The following is a 15,573-nucleotide window of genomic DNA, read 5'->3' as shown; positions in this document are numbered from 1 at the left end:
GGTGGGGGTGTGTGTACCATTGTGGGCAGTTTATAGGTGGGGACGTATGTACCAGTGTGGGCAGTATATAGGTGGGGGTGTGTGTACCAGTGTGAGCAGTATATAGGTGGTGGGGAGGAATGGGATCATTCGTCAGACTGCATTTAGGTCTACAGTCATTAGGTCGACCCCACTAGGTCGACTGGCAGGAAGGTCGACCTGACTTAAGGTCGACATGGGCCAAGGTCGACATGACTTAAGGTCGAATTTGCATAAAGGTCGACATGAGGAAGGTCGACTGGTCATAAGGTCGACATGGGTTTTTCACTGTTTTTTTATCCGAATGTCGACATGGACACAGTTGGCAATGAGAATCGGACCCTCGCATCGCTCGCTTCGCTCGCAATGCTTCGGGCACGGTGCCTTGCTGCGCTCGGCACACTATTTTATTCTCCCACCACGCCCTAGTGGATGGTAGGGCATGAAATACCGCCTGTCGGCACATGTCGGCTCAAAAAAACAGGGAAAAACCCATGTTGACCTTATGACCAGTCGACCTTCCTCATGTCGACCTTTATGCAAATTCGACCTTACGTCATGTCGACCTTGGCCCATGTCGACCTTAAGTCAGGTCGACCTTCCTGCCAGTCGACCTAGTGGGGTCGACCTAATGACTGTAGACCTAAATGCAGTCTGACGAATGACCGCATCCCGGTGGGGACGTGTGTACCAGTGTGAGCAGTATATAGGTGGTGGGGACGTGTGTACCAGTGTGAGCAGTATATAGGTGTGGGGGGGGATGTACCAGTGTGAGCGTTATATAGGTGGGGGTGTGTGTGTACCAGTGTGAGCAGTATATAGGTGGGGGAGTGTGTAGCGGGTGTATAGGTGGGGGGGGTACCAGTGCGAGCAGTATATAGGTGGGGGGGGTGTACCAGTGCGAGCAGTATATAGGTGGTGAGGGGGGGTGTACCAGTGTGAGCGTTATATAGGTGGGGGTGTGTGTAGCAGTGTGAGCAGTATATAGGTGGGGGGGGGTGTACCAGTGCGAGCAGTATATAGGTGGGGGGGGTGTACCAGTGCGAGCAGTATATAGGTGGGGGGGGGGGGGTGTACCAGTGCGAGCAGTATATAGGTGGGGGGTGTACCAGTGTGAGCAGTATATAGGTGGAGGGGACGTGTGTACCAGTGTGAGCAGTATATAGGTGTGGTGGGGGGGTGTACCAGTGTGAGCGTTATATAGGTGGGGGTGTGTGTGTACCAGTGTGAGCAGTATATAGGTGGGGGAGTGTGTAGCGGTGTATAGGTGGGGGGGGGTACCAGTGCGAGCAGTATATAGGTGGGGGGGGGGTGTACCAGTGCGAGCAGTATATAGGTGGTGAGGGGGGGTGTACCAGTGTGAGCGTTATATAGGTGGGGGTGTGTGTAGCAGTGTGAGCAGTATATAGGTGGGGGGGGGTGTACCAGTGTGAGCAGTATATAGGTGGGGGGGGGTGTACCAGTGCGAGCAGTATATAGGTGGGGGGGGGGGTGTACCAGTGCGAGCAGTATATAGGTGGGGGGGTGTACCAGTGTGAGCAGTATATAGGTGGTGGGGACGTGTGTACCAGTGTGAGCAGTATATAGGTGTGTGGGGGGGTGTACCAGTGTGAGCGTTATATAGGTGGGGGTGTGTGTGTACCAGTGTGAGCAGTATATAGGTGTGTGGGGGGGTGTACCAGTGTGAGCGTTATATAGGTGGGGGTGTGTGTGTAGCAGTGTGAGCAGTATATAGGTGGGGGGGTGTACCAGTGCGAGCAGTATATAGGTGTGTGTGGGGGGGGGGGGGTGTACCAGTGTGAGCGTTATATAGGTGTGTGTGGGGGGGGGTGTACCAGTGTGAGCGTTATATAGGTGGGGGTGTGTGTGTACCAGTGTGAGCAGTATATAGGTGGGGGAGTGTGTAGCGGTGTATAGGTGGGTGGGTACCAGTGCGAGCAGTATATAGGTGGGGGGGGTGTACCAGTGCGAGCAGTATATAGGTGGTGAGGGGGGGTGTACCAGTGTGAGCGTTATATAGGTGGGGGTGTGTGTAGCAGTGTGAGCAGTATATAGGTGGGGGGGGGTGTACCAGTGCGAGCAGTATATAGGTGGGGGGGGGTGTACCAGTGCGAGCAGTATATAGGTGGGGGGGGGGGTGTACCAGTGCGAGCAGTATATAGGTGGGGGGGTGTACCAGTGTGAGCAGTATATAGGTGGTGGGGACGTGTGTACCAGTGTGAGCAGTATATAGGTGTGTGGGGGGGTGTACCAGTGTGAGCGTTATATAGGTGGGGGTGTGTGTGTACCAGTGTGAGCAGTATATAGGTGTGTGGGGGGGTGTACCAGTGTGAGCGTTATATAGGTGGGGGTGTGTGTGTAGCAGTGTGAGCAGTATATAGGTGGGGGGGTGTACCAGTGCGAGCAGTATATAGGTGTGTGTGGGGGGGGGGGGGGTGTACCAGTGTGAGCGTTATATAGGTGTGTGTGGGGGGGGGGTGTACCAGTGTGAGCGTTATATAGGTGGGGGTGTGTATGTAACAGTGTGAGCAGTATAGGTACTGGTAATGGCCCCCATACACAATAATTTGTTCCCTGGGAATAGCGCAGCACCTGGTCACCAGCACTGTATGGAGGTGGGTAATATACCCGGGATACTTGGATTATCACCTTTGAAGCCGTCCTCGTGTCTTATTTATTCCCTGGATATGTGTATTATGCGGATAAAATCTGTGCTCTGCAATTAACACCATTTCCATGGAGACCCAGTCCCTTAATCCGAGCTCTGTGCTAATGAGGAGGGTGGGACCAATCCGTTTCCCCCTGGGGGCCGCACTCCACCTGCCGATGGCCACACAGGGAAGTTACTGAGAACTTCTGTATAACAATGGTGTAGGCCAGGCATGGCCAAACTATGACCTCCAGCTGTTGTAAAACTACAAGTCCCATCATGCCTTGCCACAGTTTTGCAATTAGGGAATGCTATGGCATGCTGGGATGTGTAGTTCCACAACAGCTGGAGGGCCATGCTTGGTGTAGGGGGAGAGTTACTACTGAACCCAGTGATGTAATTACGTAGAGCCGGATACTGTCTCGGCAGCCCTAGAAGCACTACAATACCCAGCATCCCATGTGATTGCACGTGGTAGATCCGAACCACCACATGTCTACATCCCGGGTAATCCCAGCATGGGGCACTCAGGGGTTAATAGCAATGCTCGTTGCCTTGGGCGTGTGAGCTGATGCTGGGCGGCTTTCTATTCTCTCACACTCCTCTAATGGACTCATTCTAATGGACTCCCACTTACATTGTAAATGAATGAGATTCCTGCTCTGAGTGTTGACTTCCGGCTGGGGCTGACATGCCAGCTGCTGTATGTCGATGCTGTGCGTCGGCTGATATTGCCATTAACCCCGCCACAGCCAGCCGCACCGACAGAGCCGCAGGTGACGACACTGCCCCTTATATCCGGGGTGCAGGATTGTAGCAGATTCACGGACACTGTTCAGTCTTTTGTTATGAGGTTGTTGTTTTCATGCTGGGACTTGTAGTTCCACAACAGCTGGAAAGCCTGCATACCAATGTGAGTTTTGTATCCTTGTGTCCCGTGCAGCTCTCTCCCCTGTGTGTCCCCAGTTCTGTGCCAGTCGTCAACTCTCGTGCATTAGTGCATGGGGACAGAACTAGTATCTCTCGTACATTAGTGCACGGGGACAGAACTAGTATCTCTCGTACATTAGTGCACGGGGACAGAACTAGTATCTCTCGTACATTAGTGCACGGGGACAGAACTAGTATCTCTCGTACATTAGTGCACGGGGACACAACTAGTATCTCTCGTACATTAGTGCACGGGGACACAACTAGTATCTCTCGTACATTAGTGCACGGGGACACAACTAGTATCTCTCGTACATTAGTGCACGGGGACAGAACTAGTATCTCTCGTACATTAGTGCACGGGGACACAACTAGTATCTCTCGTACATTAGTGCACGGGGACAGAACTAGTATCTCTCGTACATTAGTGCACGGGGACAGAACTAGTATCTCTCGTACATTAGTGCACGGGGACAGAACTAGTATCTCTCGTACATTAGTGCACGGGGACACAACTAGTACCTCTCGTACATTAGTGCACGGGGACACAACTAGTATTTCACGTACATTAGTGCACGGGGACACAACTAGTAACTCTCGTACATTAGTGCACGGGGACACAACTAGTATCTCTCGTACATTAGTGCACGGGGACACAACTAGTATCTCTCGTACATTAGTGCACGGGGACACAACTAGTATCTCTCGTACATTAGTGCACGGGGACAGAACTAGTATCTCTCGTACATTAGTGCAGGGGGACACAACTAGTATCTCTCGTACATTAGTGCAGGGGGACACAACTAGTATCTCTCGTACATTAGTGCACGGGGACACAACTAGTAACTCTCGTACATTAGTGCACGGGGACACAACTAGTAACTCTCGTACATTAGTGCACGGGGACACAACTAGTAACTCTCGTACATTAGTGCACGGGGACACAACTAGTATCTCTCATACATTAGTGCAAGGGGACACAACTAGTACCTCTCGTACATTAGTGCAAGGGGACACAACTAGTAACACTTGTACATTAGTGCACGGGGACACAACTAGTACCTCTCGTACATTAGTGCACGGGGACAGAACTAGTATCTCTCGTACATTAGTGCACGGGGACACAACTAGTACCTCTCGTACATTAGTGCACGGGGACACAACTAGTATTTCACGTACATTAGTGCACGGGGACACAACTAGTAACTCTCGTACATTAGTGCACGGGGACACAACTAGTACCTCTCGTACATTAGTGCACGGGGACACAACTAGTAACTCTCGTACATTAGTGCACGGGGACACAACTAGTATCTCGCGTACATTAGTGCACGGGGACACAACTAGTAACTCTCGTACATTAGTGCACGGGGACACAACTAGTATATCGCGTACATTAGTGCACGGGGACAGAACTAGTATCTCTCGTACATTAGTGCACGGGGACACAACTAGTATCTCGCGTACATTAGTGCACGGGGACACAACTAGTATCTCTCGTACATTAGTGCACGGGGACACAACTAGTATCTCGCGTACATTAGTGCACGGGGACAGAACTAGTATCTCTCGTACATTAGTGCACGGGGACACAACTAGTATCTCTCGTACATTAGTGCACGGGGACACAACTAGTATCTCTCGTACATTAGTGCACGGGGACACAACTAGTAACTCTCGTACATTAGTGCACGGGGACACAACTAGTATCTCTCGTACATTAGTGCACGGGGACACAACTAGTATCTCTCGTACATTAGTGCACGGGGACAGAACTAGTATCTCTCGTACATTAGTGCACGGGGACACAACTAGTACCTCTCGTACATTAGTGCACGGGGACACAACTAGTATTTCACGTACATTAGTGCACGGGGACACAACTAGTAACTCTCGTACATTAGTGCACGGGGACACAACTAGTACCTCTCGTACATTAGTGCACGGGGACACAACTAGTAACTCTCGTACATTAGTGCACGGGGACACAACTAGTATCTCGCGTACATTAGTGCACGGGGACACAACTAGTAACTCTCGTACATTAGTGCAGGGGGACACAACTAGTATATCGCGTACATTAGTGCACGGGGACAGAACTAGTATCTCTCGTACATTAGTGCACGGGGACACAACTAGTAACTCTCGTACATTAGTGCACGGGGACACAACTAGTATCTCGCGTACATTAGTGCACGGGGACAGAACTAGTATCTCTCGTACATTAGTGCACGGGGACACAACTAGTATCTCTCGTACATTAGTGCACGGGGACACAACTAGTAACTCTCGTACATTAGTGCACGGGGACACAACTAGTATCTCTCGTACATTAGTGCACGGGGACAGACCTAGTATCTCTCGTACATTAGTGCACGGGGACACAACTAGTATCTCTCGTACATTAGTGCAGGGGGACACAACTAGTATCTCTCGTACATTAGTGCACGGGGACACAACTAGTAACTCTCGTACATTAGTGCACGGGGACACAACTAGTATCTCGCGTACATTAGTGCACGGGGACACAACTAGTATCTCTCGTACATTAGTGCACGGGGACACAACTAGTATCTCTCGTACATTAGTGCACGGGGACACAACTAGTAACTCTCGTACATTAGTGCACGGGGACACAACTAGTAACTCTCGTACATTAGTGCACGGGGACACAACTAGTAACTCTCGTACATTAGTGCACGGGGACACAACTAGTATCTCGCGTACATTAGTGCACGGGGACACAACTAGTACTTATCTTTGTATTTACAGGATACATACATTTTTCGGGGTCGATCATATTAACCCCAAAGGGTGCGGATGATTTGGAATCATCACGTCACCGGCGCACCCTACAGCGGGATGAAACGTGCTTACATCTCCATAGGAGTTGCAAACTATTTTCAGCAAATTCGGCCCTGTGAAGGGTGTGAGTTAGGGTTAACTCGGGTGCCGTTTATAGTGTTTCAACGGCATCTGAACGGCAGCTCACACCCTTTGGGGTTTAATAGGATCGACCCCTTTGAGACATCTGTGGTCTCAAAATGGGTATATTTATTTATGGGGTGTATTTATTCCTTATTGGCCTGTATTATTCAGATGCTGGCCGCCTGTATGGTGTACCTGGGCCAGCTGCGGCGCATGCGCCCGTGTAGAACAGCAGCTGGGGGTGGGACCTTCGCATAGGCTACAACGGGCTAACGCCATGTGGAGATAGCCTTAATGGCGTGGGCCAAAGCTTGGTACAGCCTGCAGCCCTCATACATAGGTGGACACTATCCCCACCTGACTGCACTATACACAGCAGAGACCCCCGTCCCATTTCCTTATAGTACGCCCACCTCTCAACAAGGGCCGGTGCAGGGCACAGGAAGTGGGGCCGCCCTATTTCTCCAATGGAAACAGAATATTGGAATTCCCCCAGTCACACTGATAGGCGGGAGATTAATGACCGCGAGGAAGTTATATCAGACCGGAACAAACAAAAACTTTTTTTTTTATATATAAACCACTTATTTCAGTCACTTACGTAAAAAATCCCATATTACACCAACCATAACGGTGTCTGATCAGGAAGTCGACACCAGATCAGGTCAATATGTACAATGTCGACATTTAACATGCTGACTGTGTGTTTTAAGGTTAGGGTCCTGTTTAGGTTAGGGGTTTATGTTCGGGTTAGGCTAAGAGTAAAATATGAAACTTGTGTATGTCAACATGTTAAATGTCGACCTTTTCACCATGAGGACAATTCTGTCAAATGTCCATGTCAACACCCAGACTGTCGACATTAAGTACATGTCACACCAGGGTGCCGCCATAAGCCCAAGAAGAAATGATAGTTGTGCAGCTCCATCCACCCGATGTCCCGTCTCATCCCACCCTCCGCAGGGCATGGGCGTCTGACGAAATCTGGTGGTATGGTGGAGCGGTGCGTGTGGACTGTATTGAGGTTTTGTGGCATATGTACCAACAACTGGTGGTAGCTAGTGTGTACTGCGGAGGGCAAAAAGAGGTGACATCTGGTGGCCAAATGAGGGTATATTTTCACAGAATTGTTTCAAAAAGTTTGCTCAGCACTTGTGCGAAGTTTTGATGTATACAGTGTAGACGCAGGCTACAGCATTTCGGGCCTGATTTACAGATGTTGTTAAGAATGGCCATCGGTGTAGTCGCCATCGATGGTGATACTGCAACCAGCCATCGATAGTCATAAATTATGTGATGGATAACTATTGATAGTTTTAACTATTGATGGGGTCATCCATTATCTTTAACTGAATGGCCCATGAGCCAATCATAATGTGGGGCGGGGCTTCCAGGTGTTGGGGCTTCTATGTGCAGTGTCCCGGCTCCTTGAAAAAAAAAATCGGTTCTCCCATATCGATAGCAAAAGTATTCAACCATTGACAGGCTAAAATTGTTCTTCAGATCGCGACATACACAAAACATCGCTAATAGACAACAGGGCAAGGCTGGAGCCGCCCCCGAGAACTGTTCCTAATGCTTTTTTGCTGGAATCATTGCTGGGTACCAGAGCAACAGAACACGAGGACATGCACTGAAACCAGAGGGAGGAAGATTCAGGGGAAATGTGAGGAAGAATTTTTTCACAGAAAGAGTAGTAGATAAGTGGAATAGCCTCCCAACAGAGGTGGTAGACGCAAATACAGTAGAACAATTTAAACATGCTTGGGATAAGCATATTGATATCCTTACAAAGATATAAGGATGAAATATGGTTTGAGGTAACGGGGGAAATTTACTAAAGGAAATACGGCTATTCGTATTGATAGCACATCAATACGACTACGAATTGGCATATTTTCGGGATAGTAAATGTAAAAAATAAGTGTATTTCTGGATACAAATACACCTATTTTTTACACATTTCCTTTAGTAAATTTCCCCCAACATGTTTAAAAAAAGGGGCAGACTAGATGGGCCAAGTGGTTCTGATCTGCCGTCACATTCTATGTTTCTATGTTTCTATGAGTATGGTAGAGTCTCTTGCCGCCCCATACAGGAAAGGGTTACGGGCAGTAATGGCTTCCTCGTGGTTGTGCATGTGAAGCCCATTAACCACGTCTCTCAGAATAACAGATGAAAAACATTTTTCAGAAAAATATGTTCTGTGAAAAGTGTTTTTTTTTTATATATAATTTTGGTCTGTTTTTAAACATTAATATATTGTTTAATTCTTAAGTGGACCCGAGCATGAGATAGGCCACAGACAGAAAGGCCGGAACGGCATAGCAGCAAGATCATCCTACTGCTCAGGCCTGGTGCTGGTGGTGGGTCCAGTGGTGTACCTAGACATTTTTCTCCCCCCTGCCCAAAAAAAATCCTGCGGGACATGCTCATTACATATGCACGTGGCAGGGACCCGCTCATTACATATGCACTGCACTTGGTCCCCGCTCATTATATATGTAGAGGGCGGGACCAGCTCAGTGCTCACTGCTGCCTGGGTCACCTGTCAGTTCAGCCAGCGACACCCACCACAGATCCTGCTGGTGCCGCTCCCCCTCCCCCAAGCCGCTGCAGGGTCTTCCACATATATAGCTACGCCATTGGGTGGGTCTCCTCCTGCTCTCTGCTATAGGGGTATCTCATACATAGTCCAAGGCCAGCTAGTGGTAGTGGGTCTCCTCCGACTCTCTGCTGTACGGGTACCTTATGCATAGTCCATGGCCTGGTGGTGGTATGCTATACCTCATACATAGTTCAGGCCAAGGCCTGGTGGTGGGTCTCCTCCTGCTCTCTGCTATGGGGGTACCTCGTACATAGACCAAGGCCTGGTGGTGGGTCTCCTCCTGCTCTCTGCTATAGGGGTACCTCGTACATAGACCAAGGCCTGGTGGTGGGTCTCCTCCTGCTCTCTGCTATAGGGGTACCTCATACATAGTTCAGACCAATGCCTGGTGGTGGGTCTCCTCCTGCTCTCTGCTATAGGGGTACCTCGTACATAGACCAAGGCCTGGTGGTGGGTCTCCTCCTGCTCTCTGCTATAGGGGTACCTCGTACATAGACCAAGGCCTGGTGGTGGGTCTCCTCCTGCTCTCTGCTATAGGGGTACCTCGTACATAGACCAAGGCCTGGTGGTGGGTCTCCTCCTGCTCTCTGCTATAGGGGTCCCTCGTACATAGACCAAGGCCTGGTGGTGGGTCTCCTCCTGCTCTCTGCTATAGGGGTCCCTCGTACATAGACCAAGGCCTGGTGGTGGGTCTCCTCCGACTCTCTGCTATAGGGGTACCTCGTACATAGACCAAGGCCTGGTGGTGGGTCTCCTCCTGCTCTCTGCTATAGGGGTACCTCGTACATAGACCAAGGCCTGGTGGTGGGTCTCCTCCTGCTCTCTGCTATAGGGGTACCTCGTACATAGACCAAGGCCTGGTGGTGGGGTTGGGTCTCCTCACTGTCTGATATATAGATGGCTGTACCCCATCCATAGACCAAGGCCTGGTGGTGGGTCTCCTCCTGCTCTCTGCTATAGGGGTACCTCGTACATAGACCAAGGCCTGGTGGTGGGTCTCCTCCTGCTCTCTGCTATAGGGGTACCTCGTACATAGACCAAGGCCTGGTGGTGGGTCTCCTCCTGCTCTCTGCTATAGGGGTACCTCGTACATAGACCAAGGCCTGGTGGTGGGTCTCCTCCTGCTCTCTGCTATGGGGGTACCTCGTACATAGACCAAGGCCTGGTGGTGGGTCTCCTCCTGCTCTCTGCTATAGGGGTACCTCGTACATAGACCAAGGCCTGGTGGTGGGTCTCCTCCTGCTCTCTGCTATAGGGGTACCTCGTACATAGACCAAGGCCTGGTGGTGGGTCTCCTCCTGCTCTCTGCTATAGGGGTACCTCGTACATAGTCCAGGCCTGGTGGTGGGTCTCCTCCTGCTCTCTGCTATAGGGGTACCTCGTACATAGACCAAGGCCTGGTGGTGGGTCTCCTCCTGCTCTCTGCTATAGGGGTACCTCGTACATAGACCAAGGCCTGGTGGTGGGTCTCCTCCTGCTCTCTGCTATAGGGGTACCTCGTACATAGACCAAGGCCTGGTGGTGGGTCTCCTCCTGCTCTCTGCTATAGGGGTACCTCGTACATAGACCAAGGCCTGGTGGTGGGTCTCCTCCTGCTCTCTGCTATGGGGGTACCTCGTACATAGACCAAGGCCTGGTGGTGGGTCTCCTCCTGCTCTCTGCTATAGGGGTACCTCGTACATAGACCAAGGCCTGGTGGTGGGTCTCCTCCTGCTCTCTGCTATAGGGGTACCTCGTACATAGACCAAGGCCTGGTGGTGGGTCTCCTCCTGCTCTCTGCTATAGGGGTACCTCGTACATAGTCCAGGCCTGGTGGTGGGTCTCCTCCTGCTCTCTGCTATAGGGGTACCTCGTACATAGACCAAGGCCTGGTGGTGGGTCTCCTCCTGCTCTCTGCTATAGGGGTACCTCGTACATAGTCCAGGCCTGGTGGTGGGTCTCCTCCTGCTCTCTGCTATAGGGGTACCTCGTACATAGACCAAGGCCTGGTGGTGGGTCTCCTCCTGCTCTCTGCTATAGGGGTACCTCGTACATAGACCAAGGCCTGGTGGTGGGTCTCCTCCTGCTCTCTGCTATAGGGGTACCTCGTACATAGACCAAGGCCTGGTGGTGGGTCTCCTCCTGCTCTCTGCTATAGGGGTACCTCGTACATAGACCAGGCCTGGTGGTGGGGTTGGGGTTGGGGTCTCCTCACTGTCAGATATATAGTTGGCTGTACCCCATCCACAGTCCAGGCCCTGGTGGTGGTGTAACCATTTCAGTAGTAGGACAGGATTTGGTATTGTAGCCAATGCAGCTAATGGACACCTGTATGACCGATAGTCAGCAGTATAAGTGACATTACTTGCACTCAGCTTATCATCAGTAGGTAGCAGTGACTATACAGTAATGATTACCACAACAGTCCCTCTGTTAGAGGTTTGTCATATAATGTAACATGATGAGCTGTCTGCGGCTGAGCCGCGCTCATTATGTATCTTTCATGCATCCGGTTACTGTGCGCTTCCGCCGTCTCTGTGCACTTGTCCTGCGATACGTGGGCGTTCTGTGGTGCTGGACACATAAGTACATACGCGCTGGTGCTCGCTTCCCCCATGTCTGTCTCATAATGGGCCTATAAGTCTCACATCCTGTCCTGTATCACCCACCTGCAGGAGCCTTTTAGTGTGTGTGTTACTGACATTCGCTGACTGCGCTGTAACAGCGATCAGTGGTGATCATGTGTAGTCATAAAAGGTTTTGTTACAGGAGACTCAGCGAGAGATGTGGAACAACTGCAGGAAAACCACAAGTCCCAGCAAACCCTGGCAGCACATGCTGGGAGTTGTAGTATCACGGTACGTGTCAGAGACTAGAAATTCAATACACGCAGCGTTCCACGGGTCTGTGAAAGTTAGACTGACAGTGTATATAGAGTGCCAGCTCTTGTGGTTCTGGACTTAGTTTATTACCCTCTTTGTGCTGCACTCTGTGGCCCTGAGGACGTTCTGTGCAGGGAACATTCCTCTACATGACACTGACCCTCTTGTCTTAGGCCGATGGCGGAGGCCCAGGACCGGGGAACAATAAGGGTCTTTAATCTCTGGAGTGCTGCACTTGTCACGCCAGATCCTGGGCTGCGATGGCTGCTGTGTCTCACGCAGATCTGTGCACGCTGATGAATCGCGGCCTCTGTCTGGAATATGCACATTATGGGTCTGTGTCTGGCTACGACGCAGAAACGCCGGCAGCAACATCCTCCTCAATCGGCCGCCGACCGCATGCACACGCTACCACAAAACCAAGTTACATCCTGCAATGCGATTGTGGGAGCTACCATCGCGCGGAGGATGAGATTGTTAGGCGGAACGCTGGAAAAGGCGGGAAAGTGCAGACAGACGCACATGCGCTAATCCGGAGCTGACCGCTGTGTATAAGTAACCGTGGGACTGGTCTTCATTTGTACTTGGTCCCAGGCTCTGAGGCAACAATGCTCACCACTGTGCCTCTGTGCCACATCTCTACTCATATAGGGTATATCCAGGGCATTACCAAGAAGGGGAACCACGTCTGTGTTTTGGGAAGATGGCAGTAATAGTGCATGTGGTAATGGTGGTTCCGCTTTCTCCCCGGGACGTATGTTTGGGGCCTGTCGCCCACCACAGCAACTTCCTCCTATATTTACCTCACATCAGCGCTGTGGGGGAACTGACAGAGGGAAGTCTGGCAATAACAAAGCTTCATTCACTGGAAGTGACCACTGAAGGTGTGCACACACTGTGGGGTAGATGTATGAGGAGAAGTGATAAAGTGCCTGGGACAATCAGCTCCTAACTGTCCCTTTTTAAACCCAGCGTGCAACCTAACAGTCAGGAGCTGATTGGCCAGTGATAAAGTACCAGGCACTTTATCACTTCTCCCTTATCACTGCTTCATACATCTACCCCTAGAATGTGATGTTACAGATGATCGCGCTCATTTCGGTCCTTCTGAACAAAATCGTTTGTGATATAGTGTAGTGTGTATTCTCCGTATCGATAATGATGAGCACTCCCGCGACGTTACTGAACGATGCATGTGCGGCGGGCCTGGGGGTGCAGAGGGGAGATAAGAGAATGCCTCTACTGTCTCCCCCGTAATCAGACTTTGTGATATCGCCTGTAACAGTATCGGGAATGTATGAAAGCTTGGGGAGAGATAAAGTACCAGCCAATCAGCTCCTAACTGCCATGTTACCAGTACACCGATGATTTATAGTGAGAGACAGTGAGCAGGTTCCAGGTTCCATGATCCTGGGGCGGCCTACGCAGGTTATGCCCCACTCTCAGCTGGTACCTGGCAGGGTAATTCCACGCTGTGTCACAGCCAAGTGCTGTTCCCGTCATCCACGAATATATATAATCTTATGCTGACTGTGCGACTGCCTACAGATCCCATAATGGACATCGAACAGGTTCTGCAGCTTTTCCCGTGACCTGCTCCACTGCCGGCCTTCCAGCTGGGTGACGCTAGCCGCGCACAGGTACAATTACCTGCTGAGTGAATGTAAATACCCACTTGCTGGCGGTGAGTCGGCACATATGGTATGCTTTCAGGATCACAACTAGCTGAGGTTACACAGCGGCTACCACCCCGGCTGGCAGGCCGGTCCCCGCGTCCACACCTCCTGGAACACTCAGTGTCTCTCTGATAAACCTTCCACCCAGGGAGGAGAGCCACCAGCAACGTCCCCAGGGTGGAATCAGCAGGGGGGCCTCAGACAAGACTGAGCATAAAGACATTCCGCCCCAGGTGTGAGGGGCCGCAGCACACCTGTACCTGATCCGCCCGTGTACGTCCCACATTCCTCCTGCTGACAGGTAACCTGCGGTGTGTGTGTGTGTGTGTTACTGCCATTATTTCCAGCAGTGTCCTGGGGGCCAGAAACTTGTCTCACACTGTTACCGGGGGATGGATGGGGGCTTCTGATCTTATGTTCTGTTATACAGCCGGGGGCCGGGCTCCCACAGGGACACTGGGGGGGGGGGGCTGTATCGCTTATAGCCCGACTGGGGGCCAAACCCCTGGGCTGGGGGCAAAAAGCAGAGTCCCTTCGGTGCCCTAGTGGGTCTATACCAAATTGTTGTGTCAGATCCTGGAAACGACATTTAGTGGCGACATAATAACGTCCCCAGTCCCCTCCTGGCAGCTACATGTCACTGTTACTGCAATGTGCACCAGGGATGGGGGAGATAATACATCAGCAGGAAGCAGTAGGGGGTGCAGGGACCACAGGGGGCTCCTGCAGGTATGTGCACAGGGAGGCGTGGCTGGGAGTGTGATCAGTATCAGTCTGTGGGATCTGCCTGACACAGGATCACTTCCTGTGGGATCATCCCTAGTGTGAGCAACACCAGGCTTCCCCAGAGCCTGCCCTTATCTCAGGGGAAGTGACTCACCCCATGCTGTATACTGCCACAGCCATGCTACCAGACTTCTGCACTGCTGAGGTAATGTCATGCCACTGCTCTCTGTTATCAGGTGCTGTGTCTGTATATGTATAGACTGCTGTGTTACTGCTCTCTGTTATCAGGTGCTGTGTCTGTATGTATATACTGCTGTGTTACTGCTCTCTGTTATCAGGTGCTGTGTCTGTATGTATATACTGCTGTGTTACTGCTCTCTGTTATCAGGTGCTGTCTCTGTATATGTATATACTGCTGTGTTACTGCTCTCTGTTATCAGGTGCTGTGTCTGTATGTATATACTGCTGTGTTACTGCTCTCTGTTATCAGGTGCTGTGTCTGTATGTATAGACTGCTGAGAGTCTGATCCACACCTCCCAACATGACCCTCTCCAGGACGGACACAATGCTCTGCTGCTGCACTTTCCTCTTAATTAGTGATTGCCATCACCTGTGGTGACACCTTTCTTATTAGTAAATCTGTTCAACACAGGTGATGGCAATCATGCATTAAGAGTAAAGTCCAGAAGCAGAGTAATTTGTCCCTCCTGGCATGGGTCATGTTGGGAGGTATGCTGATCTGTGTCTCCACTGCTCTCTGTTATCAGGTGCTGTCTCTGTGTACACTGCTGTGTAACTGCTCTCTGTTATCAGGCGCTGTCTCTGTGTACACTGCTGTGTTACTGCTCTCTGTTATCAGGCGCTGTCTCTGTGTATACTGCTGTGTTACTGCTCTCTGTTATCAGGCGCTGTCTCTGTGTACACTGCTGTGTTACTGCTCTCTGTTATCAGGCGCTGTCTCTGTGTACACTGCTGTGTTACTGCTCTCTGTTATCAGGCGCTGTCTCTGTGTACACTGCTGTGTTACTGCTCTCTGTTATCAGGCGCTGTCTCTGTGTATACTGCTGTGTAACTGCTCTCTGTTATCAGGTGCTGTCTCTGTGTATACTGCTGTGTTACTGCTCTCTGTTATCAGGCGCTGTCTCTGTGTACACTGCTGTGTTACTGCTCTCTGT

At 51.0% G+C, this 15,573-nt stretch overlaps 1 protein-coding gene across 5 annotated transcripts in view; it reads left to right on the top strand.

Moving 5' to 3' along the window:
* SEMA4A (semaphorin 4A) overlaps positions 1-15,573 on the top strand; it is a 96,751-nt gene that overhangs the window by 41,732 nt on the left and 39,446 nt on the right. The window contains exon 1 of one of the 5 annotated variants that reach the window (XM_083166398.1): positions 11,883-11,971. The exons of 3 other annotated variants lie outside the window; for them this stretch is intronic. In XM_083166398.1, coding sequence (XP_083022524.1) covers positions 11,898-11,971 — 74 coding nt within the window. In that variant the 5' untranslated portion in view covers positions 11,883-11,897. Of the gene's footprint in view, positions 1-11,882; positions 11,972-14,579; positions 14,603-15,573 lie in introns of those variants that run through there. One more of the 5 variants, XM_083166402.1, reaches the window with a different exon arrangement.

Source organism: Crinia signifera, chromosome 12 (genome assembly GCF_055691185.1).
Source record: "Crinia signifera chromosome 12, ASM5569118v1, whole genome shotgun sequence".
NCBI lineage: Eukaryota > Metazoa > Chordata > Amphibia > Anura > Myobatrachidae > Crinia > Crinia signifera.
The sequence above is the reverse complement of the archived record's forward strand: the minus strand, read 5'-3'. Positions and strand labels throughout refer to the sequence as shown.